This window comes from Passer domesticus, chromosome 3 (assembly GCF_036417665.1).
Source record: "Passer domesticus isolate bPasDom1 chromosome 3, bPasDom1.hap1, whole genome shotgun sequence".
NCBI classification, from domain to species: Eukaryota; Metazoa; Chordata; class Aves; order Passeriformes; family Passeridae; genus Passer; species Passer domesticus.
Genome location: NC_087476.1, coordinates 105182547 through 105208942, shown reverse-complemented (window position 1 = coordinate 105208942; position 26396 = coordinate 105182547). Strand labels below are relative to the sequence as shown.

General features: G+C 36.4%; 1 protein-coding gene across 2 annotated transcripts in view; it reads left to right on the top strand.

Moving 5' to 3' along the window:
* PRKN (parkin RBR E3 ubiquitin protein ligase) overlaps window positions 1-26396 on the top strand; it is a 675810-nt gene that overhangs the window by 210930 nt on the left and 438484 nt on the right. For both annotated transcript variants that reach the window (XM_064414870.1, XM_064414871.1), the window contains 2 exons: window positions 2183-2423; window positions 23988-24106. In XM_064414870.1, the coding sequence (XP_064270940.1) occupies window positions 2183-2423; window positions 23988-24106 (360 nt within the window). The remainder of the gene's footprint in view (window positions 1-2182; window positions 2424-23987; window positions 24107-26396) is intronic.

Below are 26396 nucleotides of genomic sequence, written 5' to 3'. Positions count from 1 at the left end.
CTCTCATATGCACTATCCCCTGAGTGTGATTGTAGCAGCATCAAGCAGTGAGCTGAACCAGGAACTGATGCAAGATTTGAAAAATAAAAATAAAAAACCTACTGAGAAGGACAGTAAATATTGAGAAAAAAATGAAAGGCAGAACATTGTCTGTTTAAGCAAGCAAAACTGCCAGAAGAGGTGATCATTAAAACAGAGTATGACTGATTGACACTTTATTAGGGGTTTCCAAGGTTGTGAATTTTTAGATAAATACCTATTTCTCTTTTTAAACTCTCTCTATAACTGAGCAAATCACTTTTGATCTCCTCATTTGCCTAGTTATTAATTTCATTATTAATTTCTTTTACATTATTAAATTCTTTAATGCTGCACAGTATTCTTAGTGGAAGAAGTTTGAGTGACAGACAGGTTTTGTATATTGTGTTAATGAATGAAATGATTGAGCTTTAAAGATTGAGATTTAAAGGGATCTTGTTAATACTGCATCTTATGGGCAACAAGATGTGGGAAAAAAAAAGGAGAGGCCTTTAATGTCAACATGATCTTTTAAGGTTGAAATCTAATAATTGCTTTGATTGAATATTAAGGCTGCTGTGTCCTTGCTCTAACAAATATCTGCTAGCTGATTACTGCTTCACTAAGGAGAGAGTGTATTATTGAAAATTCAAATAAAACAAAACATAAGCCAAATTTTTTTTGCTTTAAATTACATTGCATGAAAAGAAAGTGTGAATGAAGAAGTACTGAGAAATATTGTAAGAGAATGAAGGAAAACCACTCAACATAAAAGAGACCAGAACAGACGTGGTAGAAGAGAGTGTGGGAGAATGAGGGTATAAAGAGCAGGTATAAAGAGAGGGTATAATATATCTGTAACAGACTCTTGCAATTAAAGTGCATATAGTAGTTGCATGTACAAATGACAATTTTTAAATCTTGTGTAGATACAGGGATCAGAAGATACAAGTGCATCAGAACTCTTTCTGATTCTCCCAAAAGGATTCAACAGTCTGTCTTGACATTTCGCAGCAGAGATGGCCAACCTAATGATGCTGAAGAAAGTTAGAAAATTAATTTTTTGACAGACTACCCACTTTCTGTGTAGGCTGATGCTTATGTTCATTCATGACACTGAAGAATTAGATGTGGGTCTCCAGAAGGTATCACCAAATAAAGAACAATTTTTCTTGCAAGGTGTGTTGTGGAAAGATCAATACGAGTCTTTCTTGAAAGACCTTTGTTTATGATAGGTCTTCCAAAATCTCTGTAATTTCTATTTCTGGCATAATATTTTGCTTTTCTGTTCTGTATTGTGAAAATGCTGAACAAGTTGTGAAAGACATTCTTATTTATCATGTATAAACCTTTCATTAAATCCTTATTTACCCTGCTATTTTCTAAGACACATGATCTGGAAAGACTGTCTAAGAATCACTTCTGGTGAGGACAGAAAAGGAGGAGAAGCATCTGCATATGTGAGACCATGAAATGGTCTCATTTTGGGCTAAAATGGCTAGCAGTTCTTTTGTTTTATCATGAAAAACCACAACAGTTGTGAGATCTTCCAAAGGCTTTGTCTCAATCTAAAGTCAACAGTTAAATGTTTTTCTTGGAAAGAATGGAAAACTCATACTGAGTCTACATCTAAAACCAGATTTAAATTAAAAATTACATTACAGAGAAGAAATAGTATCACTCTTCATCAGTAGCATCGTCTTTCCTTTCCCTGATTATAAAAATATTTTAGAGTAGCTTGTTCACGAACTCTCTGTGATCATCAAGTTTGACCCTAAATTGCTACATGAGTGTGTTTCAGCATTATCTGTGCAAGTGCCTCTTAAGTGCTGAATATTCTTAGTGCTTGATTTAGTAATGCTCCCTCTGGAGATTTTTTACTTTGGGCCAATAAACCTGACTTATTTAGAGCTGTTGGCTCTGGTCCACTATTTCTTTGTTAAATGTTTAGCACTTGTAAGTGTTGTGACCCCTTTGGCAATGCAAGTAATCCTAATTCCAGCAATTTGCACTTGTCACTTTGCTTTAAACTCCATTACAGCACACTGAAATTCTCTACAAAATGGTTTGGAGACCATTTAACAAATAACAAATTGGAGATAGAGGGATTTTGTCCATTATGTCACAATTAATTATTTATCACGATTTTGGTTTTGTGTTACAGAACTGTGACCTGGCACAGCAGAGCATTGTTCATATTGTTCAGAATCCACAGAAGAACAATCAGAACAAGGAGAGGACAGAAGATACCTGTGTTAGAGGTGCTCTGAAAACCTTGAAAAGAGAACCTGAGAGTTTAACTCGCATAGATCTCAGTACCAGCGTCCTCCCATCAGTCTCTGCAGGGTTGGCAGTTATTCTGGATCCTGGAAAAAACAGTGTTTCACTTCCCGCTGAAAAATCAGGTAATTCAGAGACTTAGTACATTTCCATATACATTTCTAAATGTGTCTGTCTTTCTCAGGGTGTACAGTTCTAGTTCCATACCATGGGGCAAATGGCCCCAAAATATATGGTTTCTTTTATTTATTAAACAAAAAATACAACAATATTAAAATGATAAGCATTTGATGTGTCTTCTAGAAAAATGATTGTGCTTTGTGGATAAAATTAGTGATTTCTTGTGTTGCTCCTGTATCTAACTTGTTTTATGCTCATATTTTTATAAATCATTATAAGATGGCAAAACCCCCAGAGGTCTATGATAAGGCAAAATATAGTCTCTGTAAAATTTCTATTGTAGAACTTTCCTTAACTAGAATGTTGGGCAGCTTATGCCTTGCAAGTGTGCCTAATTCCCAATCTATTGGGATGCTTTCATACCCAGACACTTTATTAAAAAATATGTACCATCTATTTAAGATTTATTAAAGCTTTGCTGGCACTACACGTGATGGTGATGATTCATACTATGGACATTTGTAGTTCTTCATCCACCAAATGGTTACTGAGAATATCTTTATTGTGAAAAATAATCTGAGGTACAAGTTACTGCATAATGATCTCACTGACACTGTGTGGCCCCAGTGAAGATACATCATTCTGTGCAATACCAGATACTGTTGTGATTTATCATAATAGTCTATCAGAGATATCTTTTTTTATAAAGAGCAGTATACAAATACCCTTTTTGCACAGTGCAGAAGGTAATAGCAAACATATCTGTACAGAGTACAGAAGATAAATTGTGAATATGACAGAGATACCTCTGTAACTAACCTGGCCACAGAAATCATCTTGCTTAACAAAATGGCTACTAAAACTGTTAAAATAACTTCTAGAGAATTTATTAAGTAGCTCATGCAGAAAATATACAATCCATGGGAGGGTCACAGAAGTATTCCACAACTGACTTGGTCAACCTCTCACTGCCAACTAATGATGAATGAGTGCGGTTTAGGAGCAAATTAGTACCCAGCTTAATGATCCACATCTCCCAGTCTGAATGACTAATGAGATAAGAAGGGTGCATGATGATTTAAATTCAGTAAACTAGGGACAGGGCTTCAGCCTGGGCTTACTCTCAGATGAAAGGCAAATGTGTGAGCTTTTAAACATTACCACACATTTATTTTTTCATTACTGTACATATGTAGAGGGATTTAATAGCTGTGCTTGACTTTACAGACTAGTTTATACATGTGCAAGGACTTAAAATGTGTCATGTGACATGTTTGTCCATAGACTACAAACTCTGTGAAGCTAAGCATAAACTGATAGGTGTCTTCCATTGCAGAAAATATTTTCATAGCAGAATGCATGAGGACAAAATGTATTGACAAAATGTGTGGGCTATTTTTATCTGTGATTAAAATGTAAAGGCTTTTTATCATAGAAGAAAAAGAAAGAAGACCCACTCAAATGACTGATAGTTTTTTGTGGAAGGGTATTAATAATGAGTTCTTCTTAAGGGCCCGTTAACTTCTTTCTTTCTTTTGATTCTCGCTATTAAAATTTGTTCTTTTCTCTGTTCAGCTCCATCCCTTTGTTCAATATAGGAACTATATTGTTCCTTATGGATTTAGGGTGAGTTAATTTGTAGTCACTTAAAAAAAAAAAAGAAAGAAAGATTATTCCAAACATTAGTTTTGCAGTAAACTTTACTGTGTAGCAAGGATTTCCTTTGGCATAAATGAAATGACTAATATTAGTGGGAATGAGGGGTTTAAGAAAGTGGGTACCATCATTGATAGCTCAAATTATACTTACCAAGCTGTTGTCCTAGGCGATGAATGGCTGTAGTGATCAGTCTACAGCAGCACCCTAGACAGGTGAATGAAGTAGAAGTTTTATTATTCCATGTGTACATGACAAATTTAAACATACAATTTAGAGGCAAATATTTAATTAATTGATTAAATTAATATTGTTTAGTCTGACATGCTACACATCTATTCCATAATGGCAGCAGTAAACACTGAGACTATAAGTTTTTCTGAAGCCTAAGTTATTTTTATTTGTTATGCTGACCCTGTGATCCTGCCCTGATTTTATTTGCCCTCCTTTGAATTCTGAGGAAGAAAGTTTGTGGTAATTTGCACATCACAAGAGCTTCTCTCAGAAGCTTTAGCAGGATTTGACTGCTAAAATAGTATTCTTGAAGTAATTTACCTGAATGCTTAGAGGCCAAAACTTCACCAGACAAACCAGGAGAGAGGCAACTCTTGTTATGCTGTACTGCTATTATATAAGCAATATACTCAGGTGGTATGAACTGCTGCACTTGATGAGACAAAATCCCTTATGGCCTGGTAGTGTATCTCCACCAAGGATCTCATTTGCTCCTCACAGAAGTGTGTAACAGGACATCCTCCTCCCAGCTCACCCCACTCTTGTGTGAGTAATGAAACCAACTCCTGACTGGTCTGGAGATGCATCTTATTAGCACTGTGTTTTTTAGACTACAGTGTGTTTCTCTATGAGAAATTCAGAAGTTTGAAAGTCATTAACAAGCTGAAAAAGAAAATGGATCTAAATAATCTCTTCATCAAAGAATTCCAGGCTTCCTGTCTTTGCAGATAAAAGTAATAGAAATGCCTTTTCTTCTCAGTTTTGTTGTTGCTGTTCTTGGGGGGTTTTGTTTGTTTGTTTGTCTGTTTCATTGTTGTTTCTTTGCTCTGAAAACATTGCTTGATTTCTAGTGGACCTGTAAAAAAATGTCAGTGCAGGACTTTCATTCTACTTCACCCCCTTCTAATTTGTATCTGTCCAACACCTGGGACAAAGTGCTCTAGTAAACACAATATAAGAAAATGTAATTATGTTCCATAATGGTTGAATATCAGTAGATACATGTATAAGATGAAGAGACAATGGTTGGACTCAATGACTTTAGAGATCTTTTCTAACCTTAACAATTCTATGGCTCTCTGATTTCTATGTGTAAAACAATGAATCTGTAAAACATAAGGGTTTCTGTTAGTCGTGCTAAATATGAGAATGCATCATGATTTCAAATTCAAGAAAGCTGATAGAATATTTGGAAGTATAAACAGAAAACAGAGTGAATTGGAGAAAATTATTCAGTTATACTGAATTTTTTAGTTATGCAAGTGCTTTTGACACTTGCATAACTAAAACCAGTATAACTCACTGTTTTGATGACTAAACTGTTAGAAGGATCAGGAGAAGAGTAATGAGAATCCTACAAAAGTGTGCATCATGATTGGTTTATATTCGTTGTAGCATCTGTGGAGTGGATGTTTGGTAATGTGGGAAAATTACATCTTACCAGCTGTCTTAGGATTTTGCTGTCATTGTCTAGAAAGTGCAAGCCAGCAAATACAAATACCGCACATGGATTTTAACTTGACAGGAAATCAACCACCAATGCAAGTTGTCATAGCTTACAAGAATTCTCCACATTTGTCCATTTTAAAAAATGTAGAACATTTTTTTCTGAAACATGAAGACAGGACTTCAACCTAGAAGTAGTATGGATGGTGCTAGGCAGGTCAGACTGCAGAATCCCATTCCCTCCCCTTTTTAAATGTATGACTGATGTCAAACAAATTTGTAATATGAAAAAAATAGAGTTAGTCCAACAGAATATGTTTTCTGTAAGGTGACATGAATGTTGTTACTTATGTAATTTCCAGGTTAATCCATTATCAGCTGGTTTATTATTTTGCCTGAATCAAGTAGATGTGGTCATTGTTACTTAGGGTTTTTTATTTTCAACTTCATATAAATGTTCATGTGGTCAGTTCAAAATAAAAACCTTGGTGTTCTTTCAGTAGACAAATGCCTGCATGCAAGGCACCTCTGTTTCCTTATCTTTTCATCCTCTTATGTTCATAGAAGAGTTAATAAAGTACTGGTATATACCAACTTAGGTATGCCAAGCTGTAAATTCTAGCAAAAAGAGGGATTGATTGTTTTCTGTCTAGTTAGGAAATGCTTTACAGAAGCTCAGTATATGTTTAAACTTCTTGGCTTTCCCAATAATGCAAGTATCAGTTAAGGCAGATGAAACTGTCATTAGCAAAACCTCAGTATTGTTAGTGATGCATAAAGTATGAATTGGTGCCCATTCCGTGTAAGAGTTGGATTCCATGAAAGAGACAGTAAAATACACTTAGAAGGGAAAGCCAGGGTGTGGCTAGTCAGATCTCTTTATGCTTCTGAGGCAAGCCCTGGTGAATAAAAAACCCCTACATCAATTTAACCATTTAAATTGCTGACATTTACAAATAGTTTTTGATTAGTATCCTGATGACTGTGTGTTAAAAATCCCTGTGCCCTGTAATTGCTATTACACTTTATTATCATTCTTTCACTCAAAAGCCTAAAACGATAAGAATTTTTTTGTCAAATCTGTCTGAAGTAAACAAGTAGTCTAAACTCCTGAAGTACTGTAAAACTACTTCACAGATTTACAGATCTTATAATCTAAAATTACATCCAGGAATATGGTGTACATCTACCTCCCCAATTGCATGTGGTTCTAGGCTGAGTACCACGACCCAGTACCGAGCTGAGAACAACTGCAGCTATTTCTTATCCCTTTTTGAGAATTTCAACAAAACGTGAGCACTCATCCTTTCAGAATGGCTTCCAGCACGGAAAGAACATTTTTATTGTCACTCAGAAACATGAAGCTCTGACCTAATATTGCTTTTCTGTGTTACAAATCCAAATATCTAAGAATTTACTATTCCCTTAAAAGAGATAAAAAAGGATTCTTAAAATTTCTTGTATCATGTAACTGCATTTTTATTCAATGGAAACTAATCAGTTTCCTGATAAAGTTTCCTTAAAGTTTTCTGATTAGTTCCTAACTAATCAGTTTCCTCAGATAAAGATTTTTTTTTCCCTTTGGCACATGTACAAATAATTTTTGGCTTAATTATAACATTAATTAATTAAATATACCTTTAGTCCATGGTATTGTAAATCAGTAGCTTGAAAAAGGAAAATCAGTATTCTACGCAATTTACATTTAGTAATTAAGCCTTTTTTCCGAGAGTTATCAACATTTTGTTTTAGAAACAAATTTCCAGAGTGCTTATACTGAACTTTCTTAAATTGCTTGAAATATCAATACAGCATTTCCTGGTGATTACATGATTCTTATGATAGTCCTCTTTCACAGACATCCATTTGAATAAGATTCATATTGCTGGACAAGAAAAAGTTATTTAATATGCAACCAATGTATTCTTTCAATCCACATATTCAAGTAACTAGTTAGGTTACTATTTATTTTTGGATTTGGTGCCCTGACAGTTTACTTTTGTATTAGGCTTAAACTACTTTTAATTTAAGTGAAAATGCATCAAGCAGCTCATTGTGATTTAGCCTACATTTGATTCAGATTTTCATAATATATTATTTTACAAACTTTTAAATATTCAATGCAATACTAATTTGAGGATCAATCTACAGCCAGAAAAGGGAAGGTATTAATTTACCTTTTCAAGAAATGCAGAACAAAATACCAACTCAGAAATAATACACTAGTCCTGATTTTAACAAATAATTTCTGGGAAGCAAGGCTACATTTGTCTTCATTACATACAGTAAATTTACTGTATATAGAATTCCATTTGAAAGTTCAAAACAAATTTTTGCAAAATGTCTGCATTGGCAGCTCTCTGTGTGCTAGTGGTTAGGTCTGGCACATTGTTAATTTCTATTACTGTGCATTCATTACATACATTAAACTGTTAGACTTTCACTGTTAGGCCTTTTATCTTAAATTTGCTGTTCAGGTACAATGCCATAACCTGATGTTCATTGCAGTGATGTGTTGTAGTCACAAAATTTGAGTTCACTGGCCTGAGAGCTCTTTTAAAAGAGAAACTGGAACTAAAGCGCATTTCTTCCTCTCTGTTTTTCCTTTCATATTTGATAGTTTTATACTTCTTTCCCAGTCCTGAATCTCCTTTGTGTTCTTCACTGCTTCCATTATTTTTTGTTTTGCCAGCTACCTTTAGGTATGGGTGTTCCATACCCATGAGATGTTCTACCCATTTGCAGTCCCTCATGCATGTTTTGGGTTTTTTTGTTTTGTTTTGTTTTGTTTTGTTTTGTTTTGTTTTGTTTTGTTTTGTTTTGTTTTGTTTTGTTTTGTTTTACAAGCTTTTGTGATATGGATGCCTCCTAAGACAAAGATGTGTGTAGCTACACACCTCTTTGTTGATTTGGTAGTCACATTGCTCACATACTTGATGCAAAATGTTTACACATTGTGCCTGACTAGATTGTCACAGTGTTAGAACATGTTTTTCAGAAGTAGCCATCTTTTAAGTATGTGCACCTCAGGTCTAAAAATCCATCTGCATTTATAGAAGAGTATGGCAATATAATTTTCATAGTGTAAATTGGATTTCATTTTAACTGAATTGTACTAAATATTTCCTATGTAATGAATGCGAATTTTTCAAAAATGTTAAGTTCTCAAGCTGTTTGGTAAATGTTGTATGACAGAAGTTGTTGAATTGTGATCCATGTTTGAAGTTGCAAGATCCAGAAGGGTTTTTATTGATGATCCAATGAAATGGTGGTAAGAGTGCTCTAGCTCCACTTGCTTTTGACTGTTAAAATATACTGCACTCCTAGAGTCATGGAATGGTTTAGGTTGGAAGAGTCCTTAAGGTCATTAAGTCCAAAGATTAGCACATCACTACCAAGTCCACCACTGAACTATGTTCCTAAGTGCCACATCTGAACTTTAAATACCTCCAGGAATGGTGACTCAACTCCTTCCTTGGGCAGCTTGTTAGTGCCAGTATATATTAAATTATCCTTCTTGATGCTGTGCTTTCTTGGATTATGCTGCTATGAGTATGTTCAGAGGAACGTACTCATTTTCCCCTAGGAAAATGCTTCCTGTTAAAAATAGGATAATGTTTCTGAAACAGTACTCCTTTTTTTGCTGCACAGCAAAAACCAAGTTTTTTGGATACAAACCACAAAACCACAGAATTGGTATTATGTGAGATCAAATATATTGCCTATCTAAATCTGGTTCTCTTATTCTAATACTTTCTTATTTTGTAAGAAATAATTCAAAAGAAAAGATGTTCTTATTACAGAAAGTTTTATTTAGAGAAGGAGTATTCCCCTTTTCAAATAATCACCGATGTACCCTTGCCTGATTATCGTTCATATTTGTTATCTGGGCAAGTTGACAAGATTGGTAATGGTATTTTCTATTCTGATCTTCATTGGAAAAAAAAAGAGCCTCCAGTGTCAATTCAAGGCTTGATTGGAGAAGAGAGGGACAGTTTTCAGCCCAGAAATTAACTATTTCTAATTCTTTCAACATTTCTTTTAAGAGAGTTAAGCTTAAGAAAACTATTCTTCTTCCAGTAGGGTTATGAAAATTTGTCATTACAAAGTCCTTGGAAGTTTGCTCTTATGTATATTTTATCTTCTTTTAGGGTTATTAACCCTTGACAATTCACTGCAGCAGTATTTCCAAATTCTATATATAAAAATTGATATCCCCTCTTCACCTTCTAGCAACAGCAGAAAGTGATTTTATAAGACATTAGCATAATGGAACCTTTTCAATAAAATGATAAATTGAGCCCATTTCAGAAAACAGAACGCACACTTGATAATTTATTGCAGCCAGTGCCATGCTGGAGACCTCATTCATATCATATGCTTTTAACGCTGATGAGAATGGTGCCGTTTTCCCATCACACCTTGCATGTCTGTGAAATTAATTTGAGAGGAAAAATGTAAAAAATGCTCTTTTCTAATAGAGGCTAAAGCTCTTCCGGGAATGCTTATCTTTATATGACATAATTATCTCTCATGAATGTTTCTAATTACTTTATTGTTTTTAAAGGCCCTTCCATGTTAATTGAACAGTGCCATTTGCTGGCTCCCCTGTGTCAATGGGTGAGGTGGAACAGAGTTGTGTTCTTACAATGTATTTTGATTGGTTTTGAGGGACAGCATGGATGGACTTTCTTTTGCAAGTGCATCGCTTGCCCCTTTACACCCTCAGCTGGAGGTGACATTTGTAGGTGGAAAATGTTCTGTACTGATTAAACAAAACTATGGATTTTACATTTTCCAGAATAATTGTTGACATGAAGTTATTACTGATGCTACTAGGAAAAATAGGGAAGTAACACTTAGGAAACATCCCTTATGTATAAAAATATTGATAATAGAATTTTTGGGTGATTCTTTTTTGACAGGATGAGTCCAATTATGAGACACGGGTAAAAATCATAAAATCATAGAATGGTTTGAGTTAGGAGGGATTTTAAAGGTCATTGAGTTCCAACTCCTCTGCTACAGACACCTTTCACTAGACCAGGTTGCTCAAAGCAACCTGCCCCAACCTGCCAGGGTGGGGCATACACAACTTTTCTGGGCAACTTGTTCCAGTGCCTCACCACCCTTCTTCAGTAAAGAACTTCTTTCTTATATCCGACATAAACCCACCCTCTGTTATTTTAAAGCCATTCTCCCCTGTTCTGTCACTGCATGCCCTTGCATAAACTCCCTCCCCAGCTTGCTTGTAGTCCCTTTTAGGTAGGGGAACGCTGCTATAAGGGCTCCCAGAACCTTCCAATTTCTGGGAGGAGCAACCTCAACTCCCTCAGCTTGTCTTTACAGGAGAGGTGCTCCAGACTTCTGGTCATCTCCTTGGCCTTCTGGATCCACTTCAGAACATCCATATCCTTTTGTTGGTGTCCCAGAACTGGATACATGACTCCAGGTGGGGTCTCATGAGAGTACAGAGGGAGGATCACCTCTCTTGCCTTGCTGGCCATGGCTCTCTTGATGCAGCCCAGGATGGAGGAGGCTTTCTGGGCTGTGAGCACCTGCTGCAGGTCATCTTCTCATCTATCAATGCCCCCAAGCCCTTCTCCTCAGGGCTGTTCTCAACCCGTTCTCAACCCATGTCCAGCCTGTGGTTGTACTTGGGATTTCTCTGACTCACATGCAGGACCTTGCACTTGGCCTGGTTGAACTCCATGAGGTTTGCACAGGTCCATCTCTGAAGTGTCAGGGTCCCTCTGGATGGGATCCCTTCCCTCCAGTGTCTCAGCTGCACCACAGCACTGCACAGGTGACCCGTGAGGAGCATCACTTGTCATTTGTCTCCACCTGGACATTTCTTCATTCTACCTAACCACGCCTTTGCCTTCTGCCACTTGGATGGTGCATCTGGAGTACTTACTCGTAAAGAGTGAAATAAAAAAGTTACTGAGTATGTCAGTCTTCTCCATGTGTTGGGTAAAGAGTTCTCCTGTTTCTTTTTTGAGCAGGCCCACATTTTCCCTAGTCCTCCTTTTATCACTGACTACCTATAGAAGCTTTTCTTTTGTCCTTAATGTTCCTGAAAACTTTTGATTCTATCAGGGCTTTAGCTGTCCTGACCTGAACCTTGGCTGCTTGGACAACCTTTGAGTATTCCTCCAAGGCTTCCTGTCCTTACTTCCACCCTCTGTAGGATTCCATTTTGTGTTTCAGGTTGTCCAAGAGTTCCATATTCATCCATGCAGGCCTTCTGACTTCCTCTATGTTAGGATACATCACTTTTAATCTTTGAAGAGATGATCCTTGAATATTAACCAGTTTTCTTCTTCCCCTCTTTCCTCCAGGGCTTTATCCCATGGCATTCCAAGAATGCCTCAAGTTCATTAAATAAACAGTAGTTGCTGCCACTGTGCAGCTTAGTGCTTGCACTACGTGGTCTCTGTTAGGATCTCTTAGCACTCGAAATGACAGGAATCAGTCTGTGCTCAAGTCATGTGCTCAACATTCATTAATGTCATTGGGAGCACTGTGCACACAGCGAGGACACTGGGAGAACAGACCTATTGAAAAGGCTTGATCTACAGAAAGTGATTACATGGAAGAGATTAAAAAATTCTGTTGATAGTAGAAGGTAAAAATAGCTTTGCAAGACACATCCTGCTTTCTCCTTATAAATACAAATAATTTCAGTGGGACTAAATTTGAACTTCTGTGAAACAAATAATTGTATTTGGCAGGGGAAGACAGATCCTCTGGTTTTGGTTTGGTGGTTTTTGGTTTGGTTTTTTTTTTTGTGTGGGGAGTGTCCTTGAAAGCTACCATGTTTGCTAAGTACCACCAGTCACTTTCCAAGCTTCCATGGTTCCCTGCTGGTGCAATAGTCAGTTCTCTGGGTCTTGGCATTTACCTGTCAAAAGACAGGAACAGAGAAAAGAAACATGAGTATGGAGATGGGGTCTTCGGGTGCAGGGTGAGGGAACAGAAGGACATCATGCTCCAAGCTGAGCCTGTTCATCATATACTGTTCTCATTGATGCTCAGCTTCCTGCAACACTGCACAACTTGTCAGGGATTTTATTATAAGCCCCTGGCTTTATTATAAGCTCCTGGTTTTCGGTGCTGGCTGACATTAACTTATTGCCTTTTTGCTATGAAGGAGGTTTAACCAAAATTGTAAAAAAGATTGGAAGTTCACTTGAGCAACAAAAATTGCAGGAGGCACAGTTCCAGTCCTTTTGTTCACCACAGTTTGCTCTTTAGCTTTGGCATACAGTAAAAATTCAGCATATATTACTGGAAGGAAACTCTGACTGGCAACCATTGGTTTCTGATTTAAAGGTATATCACTTGGCAACTGCATTTTTTTCTACTGCAACTCTTCCTTAATAATTAGCCTCCACTAATATTTTTGGGGTAGCTGAATCAAACATCAGTAATGTTTTAAATGAAGTCTGTGCTGGTGATATGTCCAGGTGGAGATCATGATTAACATTATCAGGGATTTTTCTAGGCAAATTTTACTTTTCTTCAAAAGAATGTTGTGTTTATTCTAAAAAAAATTAAATAAATAGCAAAATCTCCACTATCTACAGTAAACGCTCAAACTTCCTTACTTTGTGCAGATTAGTGATTATAGATATTGCATTTTAATTCCTCTTGATACCCAAAATGTGATGAATAGCTACATATCCTGGTTTCTAAACTCCACAGCATTGTTCACAGTAATTTTTAACTTGTTAAAAACATAATGAGGGAATATAACAAGGGCTGTAGCTGACCTATATTTGACTCATATTGAGCCACGTCTTCTTTATAACTCTAACCATTGTGAAGTATTTAGGATAGAAATGCAAAAAATCTGTTTCAAACAGAAATGTTATTAGTCTTCAACATTTTCCTCCTCATCTGTAATAGAATTTTTTCAGGTACACTAAATCTAGGGGTGTAAATGTGAACAAACACATTTTTTATCTGCTATCCAGGCACAAAGATCTCTGTTTGACCAGCAATAGGTAGATAAATAAATGTTGCCATATCTAAAAACATCTAGCATTCTCTTTTCTGCACAGTCTCTTTCATATTTTATTTTGCTATTCCTATTCTTCTGTAGCCCCCTCTGGAGTCTTTCTCTGGATAAATGGCTTATAAATATACTATAAATAGGGCAGAACTGCAAGGTTGATTACCTCTGGCACAGATACATAGTAGAACAGGAAACTGTATTAGGTACTGGAGATGTAGATATAATACCTTTATTGTCTTCTAGTTTATCATAATTCTTCAAGAGAATCAGCTAGAGATTAAATGCTTACTGATGAAGGAGGTAGGGAGGCAATGGGATCAAATCTTTTCTCTTTAGAACCTGCAGGAATGTCTTCTACTTTATAGTGTGAGTTGGGAATTCAACACTAGAAAGGAGAACCCCTCCAGCACATAACTTTGTCAAACTGTGGAAAGCATTGTATGGACAGAAAAACAACAAACCAGCTTTCTTAGGTTTATGTGAGATGGCAGGAGGGGAACAGGCTTTTGTAGAGATTAAGAGGTATGAAGCGGATCTCAAGTTGAATGTACTTTAAAATAGTCCTTCAGCATTTCTGTTTAACTTCTACAAAATCACTTTGTTTAATTGATTGGGGTGGCACCCCAGGGAATAACTGAGTTCAGCTGGCAGCTTCTGGTTTGGTGTCACACGAACTGGGAGTAGGGTAAAAGCAGCTGCTGAAGCTCTGTGCTGTTCATAGATGGGGTGGTGAGGAGTGGAGGCTCTACAGGTCATGTGGTAGGAATGCTAATGTGGGGCAGAGGGTGGTTTCCTAAACTGACAGGTTGAAAAATGATATGAGGACTTGGTTTAAATTAATCCAGCAGAGAATTGCTATGCAGTCTGGTCTCTAAAATGCAATGAACATTTCATACTGATGTCACATTTGAAGACACTGCACATATAGTATAAAAACATATATAATAACTGATGAATCAAAGAACATGTTGATAAATGAACCATATGTATATTGATAATATCTCTTACTGAGAAGACTCACAGGGTCTACACATTACTGCATTCTCTCTTCATCATAGGTTTGCGTTAAAGGAAAAAGGTGTAATTAGGAGTTAAAGTGACACATATCTACTTAGAAGTTTCAACATTAGCTTCATTCATTCTGATAGAGAAGCCATTTGATTCCTTCTGGATAATAAAGTGTGTTTTCCTGTTGTTTATGAAGATGATCAAGCCAACAGGTTTATCTGGCTGCAGCCACCCCAAAGGGTCTCTCCAAAGCAAAGTGGGAAAAGGTCATGAGCTGAAGCTCAGAGCTTTCCTGTGTAGAATTATGCACCTTGGCATAGCAAGGGGGATCACTAGACCATAGATACCATCACCTCTCTGTGAGAAATTTGTGGATATGTTGAGGCATCTGTAAGAGTTGCAAGGATAAGATTAGTTGGTATCACTGTTTCAAAGTCTGAGACTATTATTTCCATGCTTCTTATCAAATAGCAGACGCAGATGCTCAGCAGACTGTACATGTAAACATGTCAGTGAGGATTACGATGATTCCATTTTCTGCACATTTAACTTTAATGCGATGAATCTTGCTGCCTTTCAGCTAATCTGTGGATGGGGAATTCTGTTAGTTAATGCAGAGCTAGAGGTGCTTTGAGGTTTAAGCTCTGAGTTTAGAGTGCACTGTGTCTTTCTCTTTGTCTGTCTTTCCCTCTGTCTGTCTTTCCTTCTTTTCCTGTAATACTTTGTTCTGTGTTTTTCTTCCTCTGCAAAAGGAAGTTATTTAGCATGTGTTACAACTGAATTGCTTAAAAAAGCTGGTGTTTACTGCCCATTGCTTAAATGCCTAGGCTGGTGTTAATAGCCCGTAAGAACTGTATCACTTCTTCCCAAACCCTTTTGGTCAATGGTTTAAAGAGATAAAGAAACCTCTTGACTTAGGTTTGTATTTTCAAAACTGTCTTCTAAATGCAAAAGGGTGTTGCTGCACATCCAACATTCCAGTTTAGAGAAGTGTGAACAGAGTACGTGAAATTCTAAGCTGACCTTTTTCTTAAAATCATTCCTATTCTTTACAGTATAGTTCTGGTATTGCATTATATAAAAGTGATGCAATGACCATGCAATTATGTTGAGATAAGAGAGCAGGGTAAAGTGCCATTTTCACTCAATCTTTTCCATTTTTCTGGACAAGCCTTTAAGAAAATGGTTGCCAATATATATCTTTTCACTTGTAAAACCAACTAAGGAACTTCTTTAAAATATTACTTTTATTGAAATAAGTTCCTTATGTCATTAAATAGCACACGTCAGAAACTAAATTGTTCAATTTTAAAAGTGCAAGTAGTGGCATTTTCTGTCTTCATTGAAAAACATTGTATCAACTAAGTTATAGATACATCTTTCCTGAGCCATTTTCCATCTCTCTTTCGTTTCTAAGAGAAGTAAATTGTCATTAAAATTCTAGTTCTGTGGGACCTTCAGTGTCTGGAGCCTGACATGCAGGGCACTGAAGATGAAGAAAACTATCACAGGTCATTTGAAAAGACAGTTTCTGTGGTACATTGTTATTGTGCAATGTTTTGTGACACACTGAAATGTCAGAATAAAACCACTAACAAATAATTTTGTATATTAATGGACAGTCCTGTGAAAGATGTATCTGCAGAATTTATGAATACAAAGCAAAGATAGAATTGCACATGCTACTGAGAATGGAGCATATAATGGATTTTTACAGATTTTGTACAGCATGTTTTCTGGGGTGGGTTTTTTTTGTTTGTTTGGATTTCCTTCTCCATTCCTCTCTTAATAATTCCTAGCATTCAATTTACTTTTTTGATTGCCACTGAGCATTGAGCTGACATTTTCATACAACTAGCTATTATAGCCCCAAGATCCTGGTTTGGTGTGATAATAACTAGTCAAAACGATCACTGTTTGGGTAAAATTATTTTTCCTATGTATATCACCTCACATTTATCTACAATGAATTAAATTTTTCATTTTACTCTCACTCAGCATTCTGCAGTCTTCAGTGTGTTTTTTCTGGTTGGCCTTAATTTTTACTACCCGGAAAAAAATTGTATCACTAGCAAACTTTGTAACTTCACTGTTTATTTCTGTTTTGCTGATAGTGGATACTCGAGTCCTGGAACAATTTTTTGGGGGAGTGTACTGTAAAAACTGATCATTTATTCCTGAACGTTATTTCCTTTATTTTAACTAGGTATTTTAACACAAGAAAATTTTGCATTTCATTCAGTGAAAATATAATTTATATTTAAAAACTGCTTGCAAAGTTTTTTTGGGTTTTTTTGTAATCATAGAATCATAGAATTACTTGGGTTGGAAAGGTCATTAAAATCATCTAGTTCCAGTCTGCTTCCATGAGCAGTCATACCTTCCACCAGACCAGTTTGGTCAAAGCCCCAGCCAAGAACGCCTTGACCTTCCAAGGATAAACTTTTAGTACCTTGAATAAATCAATTACCTTCCATAAGCCTTGCTACCTCATTATGTGTTCCTTGAGTGCTCCAAAAAACAAACCTTTACAGAATGGTGTGTATTGGGGTGACAGATTGTAACAAAGCTAACAGCAAGTATGTTGTTGCTGGTTTCCAGCCTTTCGTAGTTGTAATTAATTGATTTGTAATCGTAGTTGAGTAGAGCTAGATTTTTTGGGACTCGGGAAGTAATTAGAGAGCTAATACAGAGAAGTAACTCAGTAGCCATTATTTTGACTTCTTCAACCTCCCTCCCTCCTTGGGTATTTAGCTAGTTGTGTCAAAGGCCAGTTGTGCAATGGGCAGTTGTGTAACCTTGGGTCAGACTTTTATTAAAAGAGCTGTGTGAGAAAGAGCTCCTGGAAGCCTTGTCAGAGGTTCTTACCTCACACATCCTCAGTGAGCCCACTGGCCCAGCAGTTACATTTAAGCTCAGGTCCCTTCCTTTATTGCATCACTGGGGTATGTTTCTAAGTGTGCTGTGTCTGGATGTATATCTTGAATATTCTTGTTTTTCTGCCCTGATATGGGACCAGCCTTGTCCTTTTGGACTTTCTTGATGACCACTGGTCTAATTTTTAAACATTTCTTAGTTTATTTGCTGAAACTGTGACTAACTGGATCTGCTGCTCATGCTGAAGCCTACACTGTATGATCTGTGCGACCCAGGCAGACTTCTGGAGCATCTTCACTTCCCTTCACGTGCTTAGGCTTGAACTCAGAAGTTGCTGCCTTCAGCTGCAAATAAACCAGGCCTAGCCAGCTGTCATCACCACAGGTCACACTAGCTCCCCTCAATGATGTGAAAAAGCAGCTCAAGTGGAGCTTTGTGGGGATTATGATTGTTGCATGGTGGTTTCCTCATGCACAAGAAATACATTTTATGGGAGACCTTTTGACACTCTTAAGTCTTGAACACTTTGTTGTTGTATCACTGTTTTTCTCCCATGTATTGTTTGCCCAGCTTTCAGCAGTTTCATGAAATTTCTATGTGTTGTTTGGTTTTGGGGTTCTTTTATTCCATGTTTTGCTATCTGGCAGAATCATCACAGTTGGTTTTTGGTGGTTTTTATTTTTTCCTCTTTTTGAATCCTTCACCTCTTTTTGTTAATATGAACAATCATATTGAATTTTGCTCCTTTGTCTGAAAATCAGAGAACAAGCTGAAGGAGAGGAAGATATATTGTGAGAGGTAAGAGAAAGGTGACCTTATATAGAGGTCAAGAAAGGGAATGAGACAGGGAAAAGGTAATTACAGAAGTTAGATGGGTAAAAAGATAATGAGGGATTTGGGTGAAATATAAAAGAAAGTGGAGGTAAATGATACTGGGGCTCAGAAAAGTGAAGCAGATGATTCTTTCATGATAATGATTGGAAAAGAAAGTCTAATATACCAATGTCCTGAATTCCAGTAGTTTAAGATAGATCAAATGGTGTGCTTTTTTACATTTTTTGAATTTATAGTTGTCTCCTGGTTGTTTTTTCTCACACAAAATTTTTCACTGAAAAGGCATTAAAAAGATAAGTGTGCCCCATTGTCTTTGTCAAGTAACTTCTGATATTCCACCTCTTAGGCATTATACACTCTTCAGCCAAATTTCAACTCTTCTTAAATGCTTGGTCCTTGTAACAGTGACAAGTCCAATTTTTTTTTTTCTGAATAGCTGTGTATTCCATATACTTTAATTACCTGAGATCCATAGACATTCTGCAAGTCATATTTGAGTATCAAGAAAAAGTTGTGGTTGGTTTATTGGGATTTTTTTTCAGATTTATTCTATTTCATATTGTTATCCATATTGGAGAATTCTTCAGCTCTTAGTCATGAGTTCTTTTGCATGGCATCACCCTGTGGGGTTCATCTTCCCTAATTTTAGATGTTTGCAAAGTAAATATTTCTACCACACCTCGTGGTTCTAAATCCCTACAAAAGGGAGAAACAGACCTTTTTAGGCACAATTTATCTGACATGTTTGTATTTCTTTAATATCTACTTTAGGATGAATTGCATCAAACCATAAAAGTGTCAGTTTTTCTCACTAGAATATATCACAACCAGTTTAGATTAATCTAGCTGTTAAATAAATGCCATTTTCATGTTTTAAATAAGACAGGTATCATAAAGAATAGTATAATGTAGAACAGTTAGAAAAGTTTATAAATGTGTGCATCCATATACGTGGGTCTGGGGAGGAAAACTATGTGCTCTGTGAAGTCTTTGCAGACATAGAAAAGTGGTAAAAGGACAAAAGTTTAAAGACAGAACATACCAGTTGTATTTTTGCAAAGTGAATGAGATCATGTAAGTAATTTCTCTTACTTATACTTTCTCTTTTTTTTTTTTTTAACTTAGCTTTATGTGAAAATTTTCGCTACTTTGAGCCTTTTGGGTTTGTATTTCAGACATTTTTCCTCCTACTGTGTTGAATTAAACAAAGTCCTTAAAGTGAACACAGTTGGAAGAATACTTTTTTTCTTTCTCTGCTAACTGTGTATTTTTCATTATGTAGGTGCAAATTGCTAAAACAATCTGAGGTCTCTGACAGTCAGTCTACATTTTACAAATTACAACTAGTCTAAATGTAAATATAATGGAATCTGAAACAATGCTAACTTAATGCAGTTTTCAATCTGTTGAAAGATTTCCTGTAGCTGTGTCCTGTTTTAAACAGGTGATTATAGGAAAGACTCAGTAATCAGTATAATCTATATGAAAATGCAGTTCAAAGGAAAACACTAGGTTTGCTACTAATATCCCTATTTAGATTTTATTCACTTAAACAGTCATAGAGATGATAATGGGTGTTTTGACTGATTAGACATTTCAGGATCAAGTTTATAGTCATTATGACTAATGTTTTCTCATTAACTAGTCATGCATATCAAAATAATTGGTCTATGCTATCACTAACCTGTACAAAGCTCCCACTGCATGGTCATCATTAACAACACAGAAATGAGGAAGTAATTCAGGTCATAAGGAGCTTAAAAACCTAAATGGGGAGACAGTATAAAAACACTGGGATACACACCAGAGAAAGCTACTTCCCCTTTTTATATAAAATACTAAAGGGCGAAAACAGTTTTAAGACCTTTTTTTTTTGTGTGTGTGATATTTGTGAGAAAATTAGCTTTGAAGAGGTAGAAAAGAGAGAGTGTGTCTCATTGGGGTGAGAGGACAGGTCCTAACACAGATCATAAATGCGAGGACTCTTGTATTCATATCATCCTAACTTTTTTTCTTTTTTTTTTTGGCCCATAAAGGCAACTTAATTAAATGAACTCCATAAAGAAAACCATCAAGCATTTTCCTAAAACTAGCATGTAATAAGTGGCTTTATATGATATTTGAAAGTGAAAACTGCAAAATATATATTGTTTTCTCAATTCTCATTAAAGCTGTACACCCAAACGGTTTGTGCCTCATACATTTACTTGTGTGGTTGGTTCTGCAGCAATTTTAGTGATTATTGGCACTGTGCCATAATTACATTCTTTATTAATGTTGATGTGTCAGAGCTGGTGCGTGAGACAGATTTCCTTGTTCCTGTGTCTTTCAGTTTCTCTTTGAAAAGGGGTCCAAGGGGATGCAGTCTCAGCCAAGGGCCATGGTAATGTGGTCAGTAAAGTCAGTGAAGAGCTTAATGCTGGCCATCAGTGTTGTACTGTAAGCAGACTTGCAGCATTTGCATTTTTAATTAAGTCTTTGTTTTGCCTGCTGAGGCTGCTCAGGACGTGCACCTAATGATGTAACTGCACTTTGTGAGAATGTGATCAGCACATCTGCATAAAATGGTGAATGTGTTGCTGAAAATCTCCACTTAACACATTCCTTCTAAAATCAGTGCATTCCTCTTCTCATGTTGTGCCTTTCCAGTTTCCTTGGTGTAGCAGATATTTCTGAAGTTATTCTGTGTCTCTGAATAGATCTGTGCTGCTTAACTGCTCCAACCCATTATATTATAAATTTGTTTCTTGTGTTTCAAATTTGTGCACAGGGAATGTGTTTGGAGGACTTTTTATATTCATGAAAACTGAAAACAAAATTGAAAGTGCTAAGAAAAATGAATATTGAGCTAATGTAGTCTATTTCTGCACAGAGCAAATATCAAGCTAATGCATAAGATTTATCCTCTATAGTAAATCAGCAATATGTCTCATTTTAGGCCTCTCCTATGACTACTATTTTTTACTGCAGTATTCAGTCATGCTGATTTATGTATACTATCCTGTGAATATTTTGCAGACTATTATCAATAAAATAATTTTATCTTTCAGTCCAGATGGAATGAGCTTAGAACACAAAGCAGAGAGAGAGCATGATTCCTGCCTCAAGTGTTTTAATCCTTGAAATAAATTTTAATCCTTGGCAAAAAATATGAGACGGGGCACAAGACAGCAGGGAGTGGAGGACTGGATCTGGAAAGGCATCAGCCAATTAACAAATTATTTCATGCTGTAAGGGCTCATGTCTCAATAAGATGGTTCTGTTTAACTGGAAGGATTTCATTAGGGTCATGCCAGGAATCAGTTTGGAGTGCAGGACTGAACTAGGACAGTGAGCCTGGCACCACAGAATTACTCAGGGTGAGTGTGAATAGAAGCAGCAGTTTCACTAGTCCCATTAGACAGCCTACAGAACAAATTGGAACAATGGGAGAGGACTGGTGATAACAGGCTCTGGTATCACTTCCTGCTGTTCAGACCAAGTCAGGAATAAGTGGCTGAAATAATTTTGTTTATTGTGGACCTCTACTAGCAATAACATTCTTGCTTTCTTAAGTCATGGAGCATTCCCTTAGAATTGTGCTAAAGGTATTAACCTTTACTCTTATTGATTGATCTGCTGATCCTGCATAGAAGAATTGCCAAAAGTAAAATTAAGTCACTTGCAAGTGTCCTCCTTCTCACATGCAATACCATAGTTTAGATTTTTGATGTGGATTTTAGCTCAAATCAAGTTTAATCCAGACGTGCTCTCAGTTCCAGTAATCAGAGCCTCCAGCAAAGTACAAGTGAATGGATATCCAGATGTCCAAAACTTTGTCATATTAACTTTCACAACATTGAATATATATTAAATAGCTCAGCATAAATCTTTATTCCTTTAACTATTTTAATTCCAGAACTGTGTTTTAGACTGATTTGACATGCGTGCTCTGAGCCTTTTGAGTTATTCATATGAAAAGTGTGTAAGTGTGTGAATATAGGAGTGAGTCATTTTCCTCAAAAACTGAATTCAATTTAAATTCTGTAGTACTTTGTGTTCTGCCATGGTGGTTAATACTTTCCAAGGCAGCATAATGAAAACACTTTAGATCAGTTGACTAAAAGTTTTGGATACATCACTGATATACTCTTATGTAGCTAATGTTTCTGAAAAATTGAAAAAGTGTTACAAAATTTCTTTCAACAGTGTACATCTTTGTTATAGACATCTGCATGCTTTTTCTTAGAAAATAAAAGATTTTTTGGATGACACAGTTCTCTGAGGTTGAGCTTTGGAAACTGAAAATATATATTTGAGTTACATTTATATTATATTCAAGCACATTTAAATCAGGACAGCCATGAATAGGTATAAAATGTAATTGATTGACATTTTGCATTGGCAGAACACAGGATCTGACCCTTTACTGTGTGAGGAACATGTGAAAATAAAGGAAATCAGCCATGTTTAAAAATATTATTCCAGGTCATATTTACTGTGGTAATGTGCTAGTGTTCACGTGTACATAAAACATATATTTCTGATCAATGTAGGGAGAAATAAGAGAATAGGGAGAAAGACAGTGAAAAACTTTTCATCTCTAAGGGTTTGTTACTGATTCTGAACTTCACCACTGTTAATGGGTCAAATATCCTTTTGATATTGAGAAATTTTTGTTTGAAACTTTATTCTGGTCTCATTTCAACTTCTGATGATAACCTCGAGTCTCTGAACTTGGAGATGTCCAGTCTAGATTAAAACCATGCCAGGGATATTCCAACATTTTTAAGGAACAGCCACAGCTATTCTAAAAAGTGCTTCACTCAAAAAGTGTTCGGCATTGCCTGTGAAATCAAATTCATTAGCATTGCCCTGGGCTTTCACAATTCTCTGCATATCACATTCTGTTCCATAGTTTCACAGAACAGAATGCATTTCATTTCATTTTCCTTGAAAATTTACTTGGCCTAATATCTTGGCAGCAGTTTGCAAACTTTGCTAGGTTATAAGACTGCCAGCAAGAATAAAGAACTGGCTTCCAGTCTTCCATGAATAGAAGTAAATTTGCTAAATTGTTTTCGTGTTGTGGTATCAGTCAAACTCATATTTTAAACTTCATCTAAAGAAATTTTCATGTAATTTGACCTCATAAAAATTGCAGCTAAACAATTTTAGAGTAGAAGTGAGATGCAAATTATGGAGGGTTGGTGTAATTAATCTCATACATCACTTGCCAGGGATTTCAGTTGGTGCTGATCAGTGGTAAGCTCTGGATGCATTTTCAAGGAGGTATAGTGTAGTTCACCCATACTTATTGATCAAGAAGCAGGAGCTATTGGAAGGTGTTAGGAACTAGACCAGGCGAGAAGAGATGATCACAAAGCTGTCTTCAGAAATTAAAATTATTTTATCACTTACAGAGTAAACCAGAAAGCTTTCATGACAGTTTGCTGCCAATTTTCAGTCTACATCAAAAGTGGTTGTTTTGTTTGTTTGTTTCTCTTCTTGACAGGTGCAGCAAGTTACAACAGTTTTTATGTTTTTTGCAAAAATTTCTGCCAAGCTGTGAAGCCTGGAAAACTGAGGGTCCGCTGCAGTGTATGTAAACAAGGAACCCTGACGTTGGCAAGGGTAAGCTTTTTTGGATTTGTTTCAAGGTTTTGGGGTTTATGGAGATGACATATTTAGTCTTTTCTATTTGCATACATATGCCTACGTATATATGTAGTCTTTCTTTTTTTTTTCCCCTTGCTGTTTATAGCTGAGAAGAGTAGTTCAAAGGATGTTGAAAATTTCACTCACTTGTTTTTATTACTTGGAGCATATACAAGGAACATGGTGCAGACTGGAGCTCCAGTCCTTGAAAGACATACTTAACTTTTTATTTAAAGGACTAATGATTAACCTGATTGAATGCACGGTCTATGCCACTACATGTATGCTAAAAAGATGGGATGACAGATGTTTATTCAAAGCTTGGAGCTGTTAAGGCCTCAGAAACACCTGAATTCAGATCTAGGTTGTGACCTTTATGGGCTGAGGCCACAAGTTTTTGAACAGGTGTGTAGTTCAGAATATTAATCCTTCCAGCCCAGTTGCAGCAGGTAAAGTCAAGGAAAAGTTACTGTTCTTGGACAGAAAATTAGTAAGAGATCTCTCAAGTTTGGTTTGCACCCTAAAATGAGAGAGTCTTGGGGAGTGAGTTGAATGTGCAGTTGTGTAAAGTTGAAGGGTTTTTTCTTCTGTCTGAGTGCTGCTAAATCTCACTGGTTGTGTTAGTGTTGAATGAGAGTTCTTCCTCTCTCCTAAATCAGTGTTAGTCAACCAGGTTTGTTATGTGAGAGACTTAGGTCTTGAAGAAGACTGAGCCATACCATGCTATAGCTTGGTTATAAGGAATTTCCATATTCAGCCCGTGTTCAAATGTTTAAATTTGTCTTTTGCTGTGGTTTAAAGTTTCAGCTTTGTGTTCTCAATGTAGCACAGTGCTTTAATCTCTTTGCTTGTAATAGCAGTGTAAAAAAATAGCAATTAAAACCTCAAGTTTTATATTCTTCTTGAAAATAATAAACCATACCATACTTACACACATCTAAATCAAAAAGCCACAACTACAATGCCCTTCAAGCTTTGTGTGCTATTCCTGAATTAACCAACTATCTCTGATTTATTTCAGAGGCTTCAAAGTGTTGCATTTTGTGGTGTTCCAGGTGAACACATCTAAGGGGATTCTTTTTCTCTCAAAATTTATATTCAAATATTGGTGATTTGCATAGGCTTCAATCATATATAAATCAAGACAGGAGAGAAGACACCATTAATGTACATTTCAAATGGGTGAAAACAGAGGCAATATTGAATTCAGCTTGTATACATGAAGTCAGTGCTGCTGAAAGGCATTGCTTTTGTCACTAGATGAGTCTGAATCTTATAGATTCCATTGACTTCACACAACATGAGTCCTTTGCTAGACTCTGTGGCTTCCTGCAGCATGTCCACTTTTGGAAATGATGACTTTCACATCTGTGCTGTTTGATTTGGGGTCATTGCATTCCTTGTATTAAATAAACCTAAATACATTTCCAAACTTTTCAGCTTTTACAGAATCTACACTGTTCTTCGTTTTGGAGACTTAAAAAAACCCCAAAAAATATCAACCCTGTATTGTCTCCCAGGAATTCCTCATAACTCCATGGTGGAAATGGTATTATAAGTTTCAGTAGTGTACACCCATAAATAACTTCTGATTGCCTGGAGTGTAAGTGGGCCTACATTCTTTTGGCAAATACGGGTTCAATGACACAATAAATATATGCAGGCTGACAAATTCAATTGAATGAGCAGATTACAACTGCTTCTTCTTTCTATTAGCATATTTTACAGTACATATGAAAAGAAAGTGGCTGGAAACTTGTAGCGGAAGCTGTTCCAATTTTCAAGGTTGATTCAAAAATCCCAGCTTTTAGAAGATTTGATAAGATACTTCAGCATAAAAGTACAAAAGAGGAAAGGGAGATGTCTTCTGGAAAGTTTAAAATGATAATTTTATTCTGTTTTAGTTTTCAAATAATGCTTGGCTGTGAAAATAATTTGCACTTGAGAGTCTTGTTACTTTCTCCCCAAAACAGAGAAAATCTGTTATCATTCTCTTCCTCTTGAACTGAAGCAGAGCACAGTAGTTGGGAGCAGTGAGCATGCTGTTCCTGTAGTTTGGACTGGCAGTTTTTGCAATATGGGCACTCCTAATGTCATGAATGTGCTATACAAGTCAGTTTGTTTTATAACACACAGCATCTGTCTCAGTCCTGTGCTTATAAAGAGTAGGTGCAGATTTTGCATGTGCCTGCCCCACCTTCTTTTGTGCTCCACTTTCCAAGGAGACAGAAAACAGTTCCAGTTGGAATGGCTTCTAATATGTACT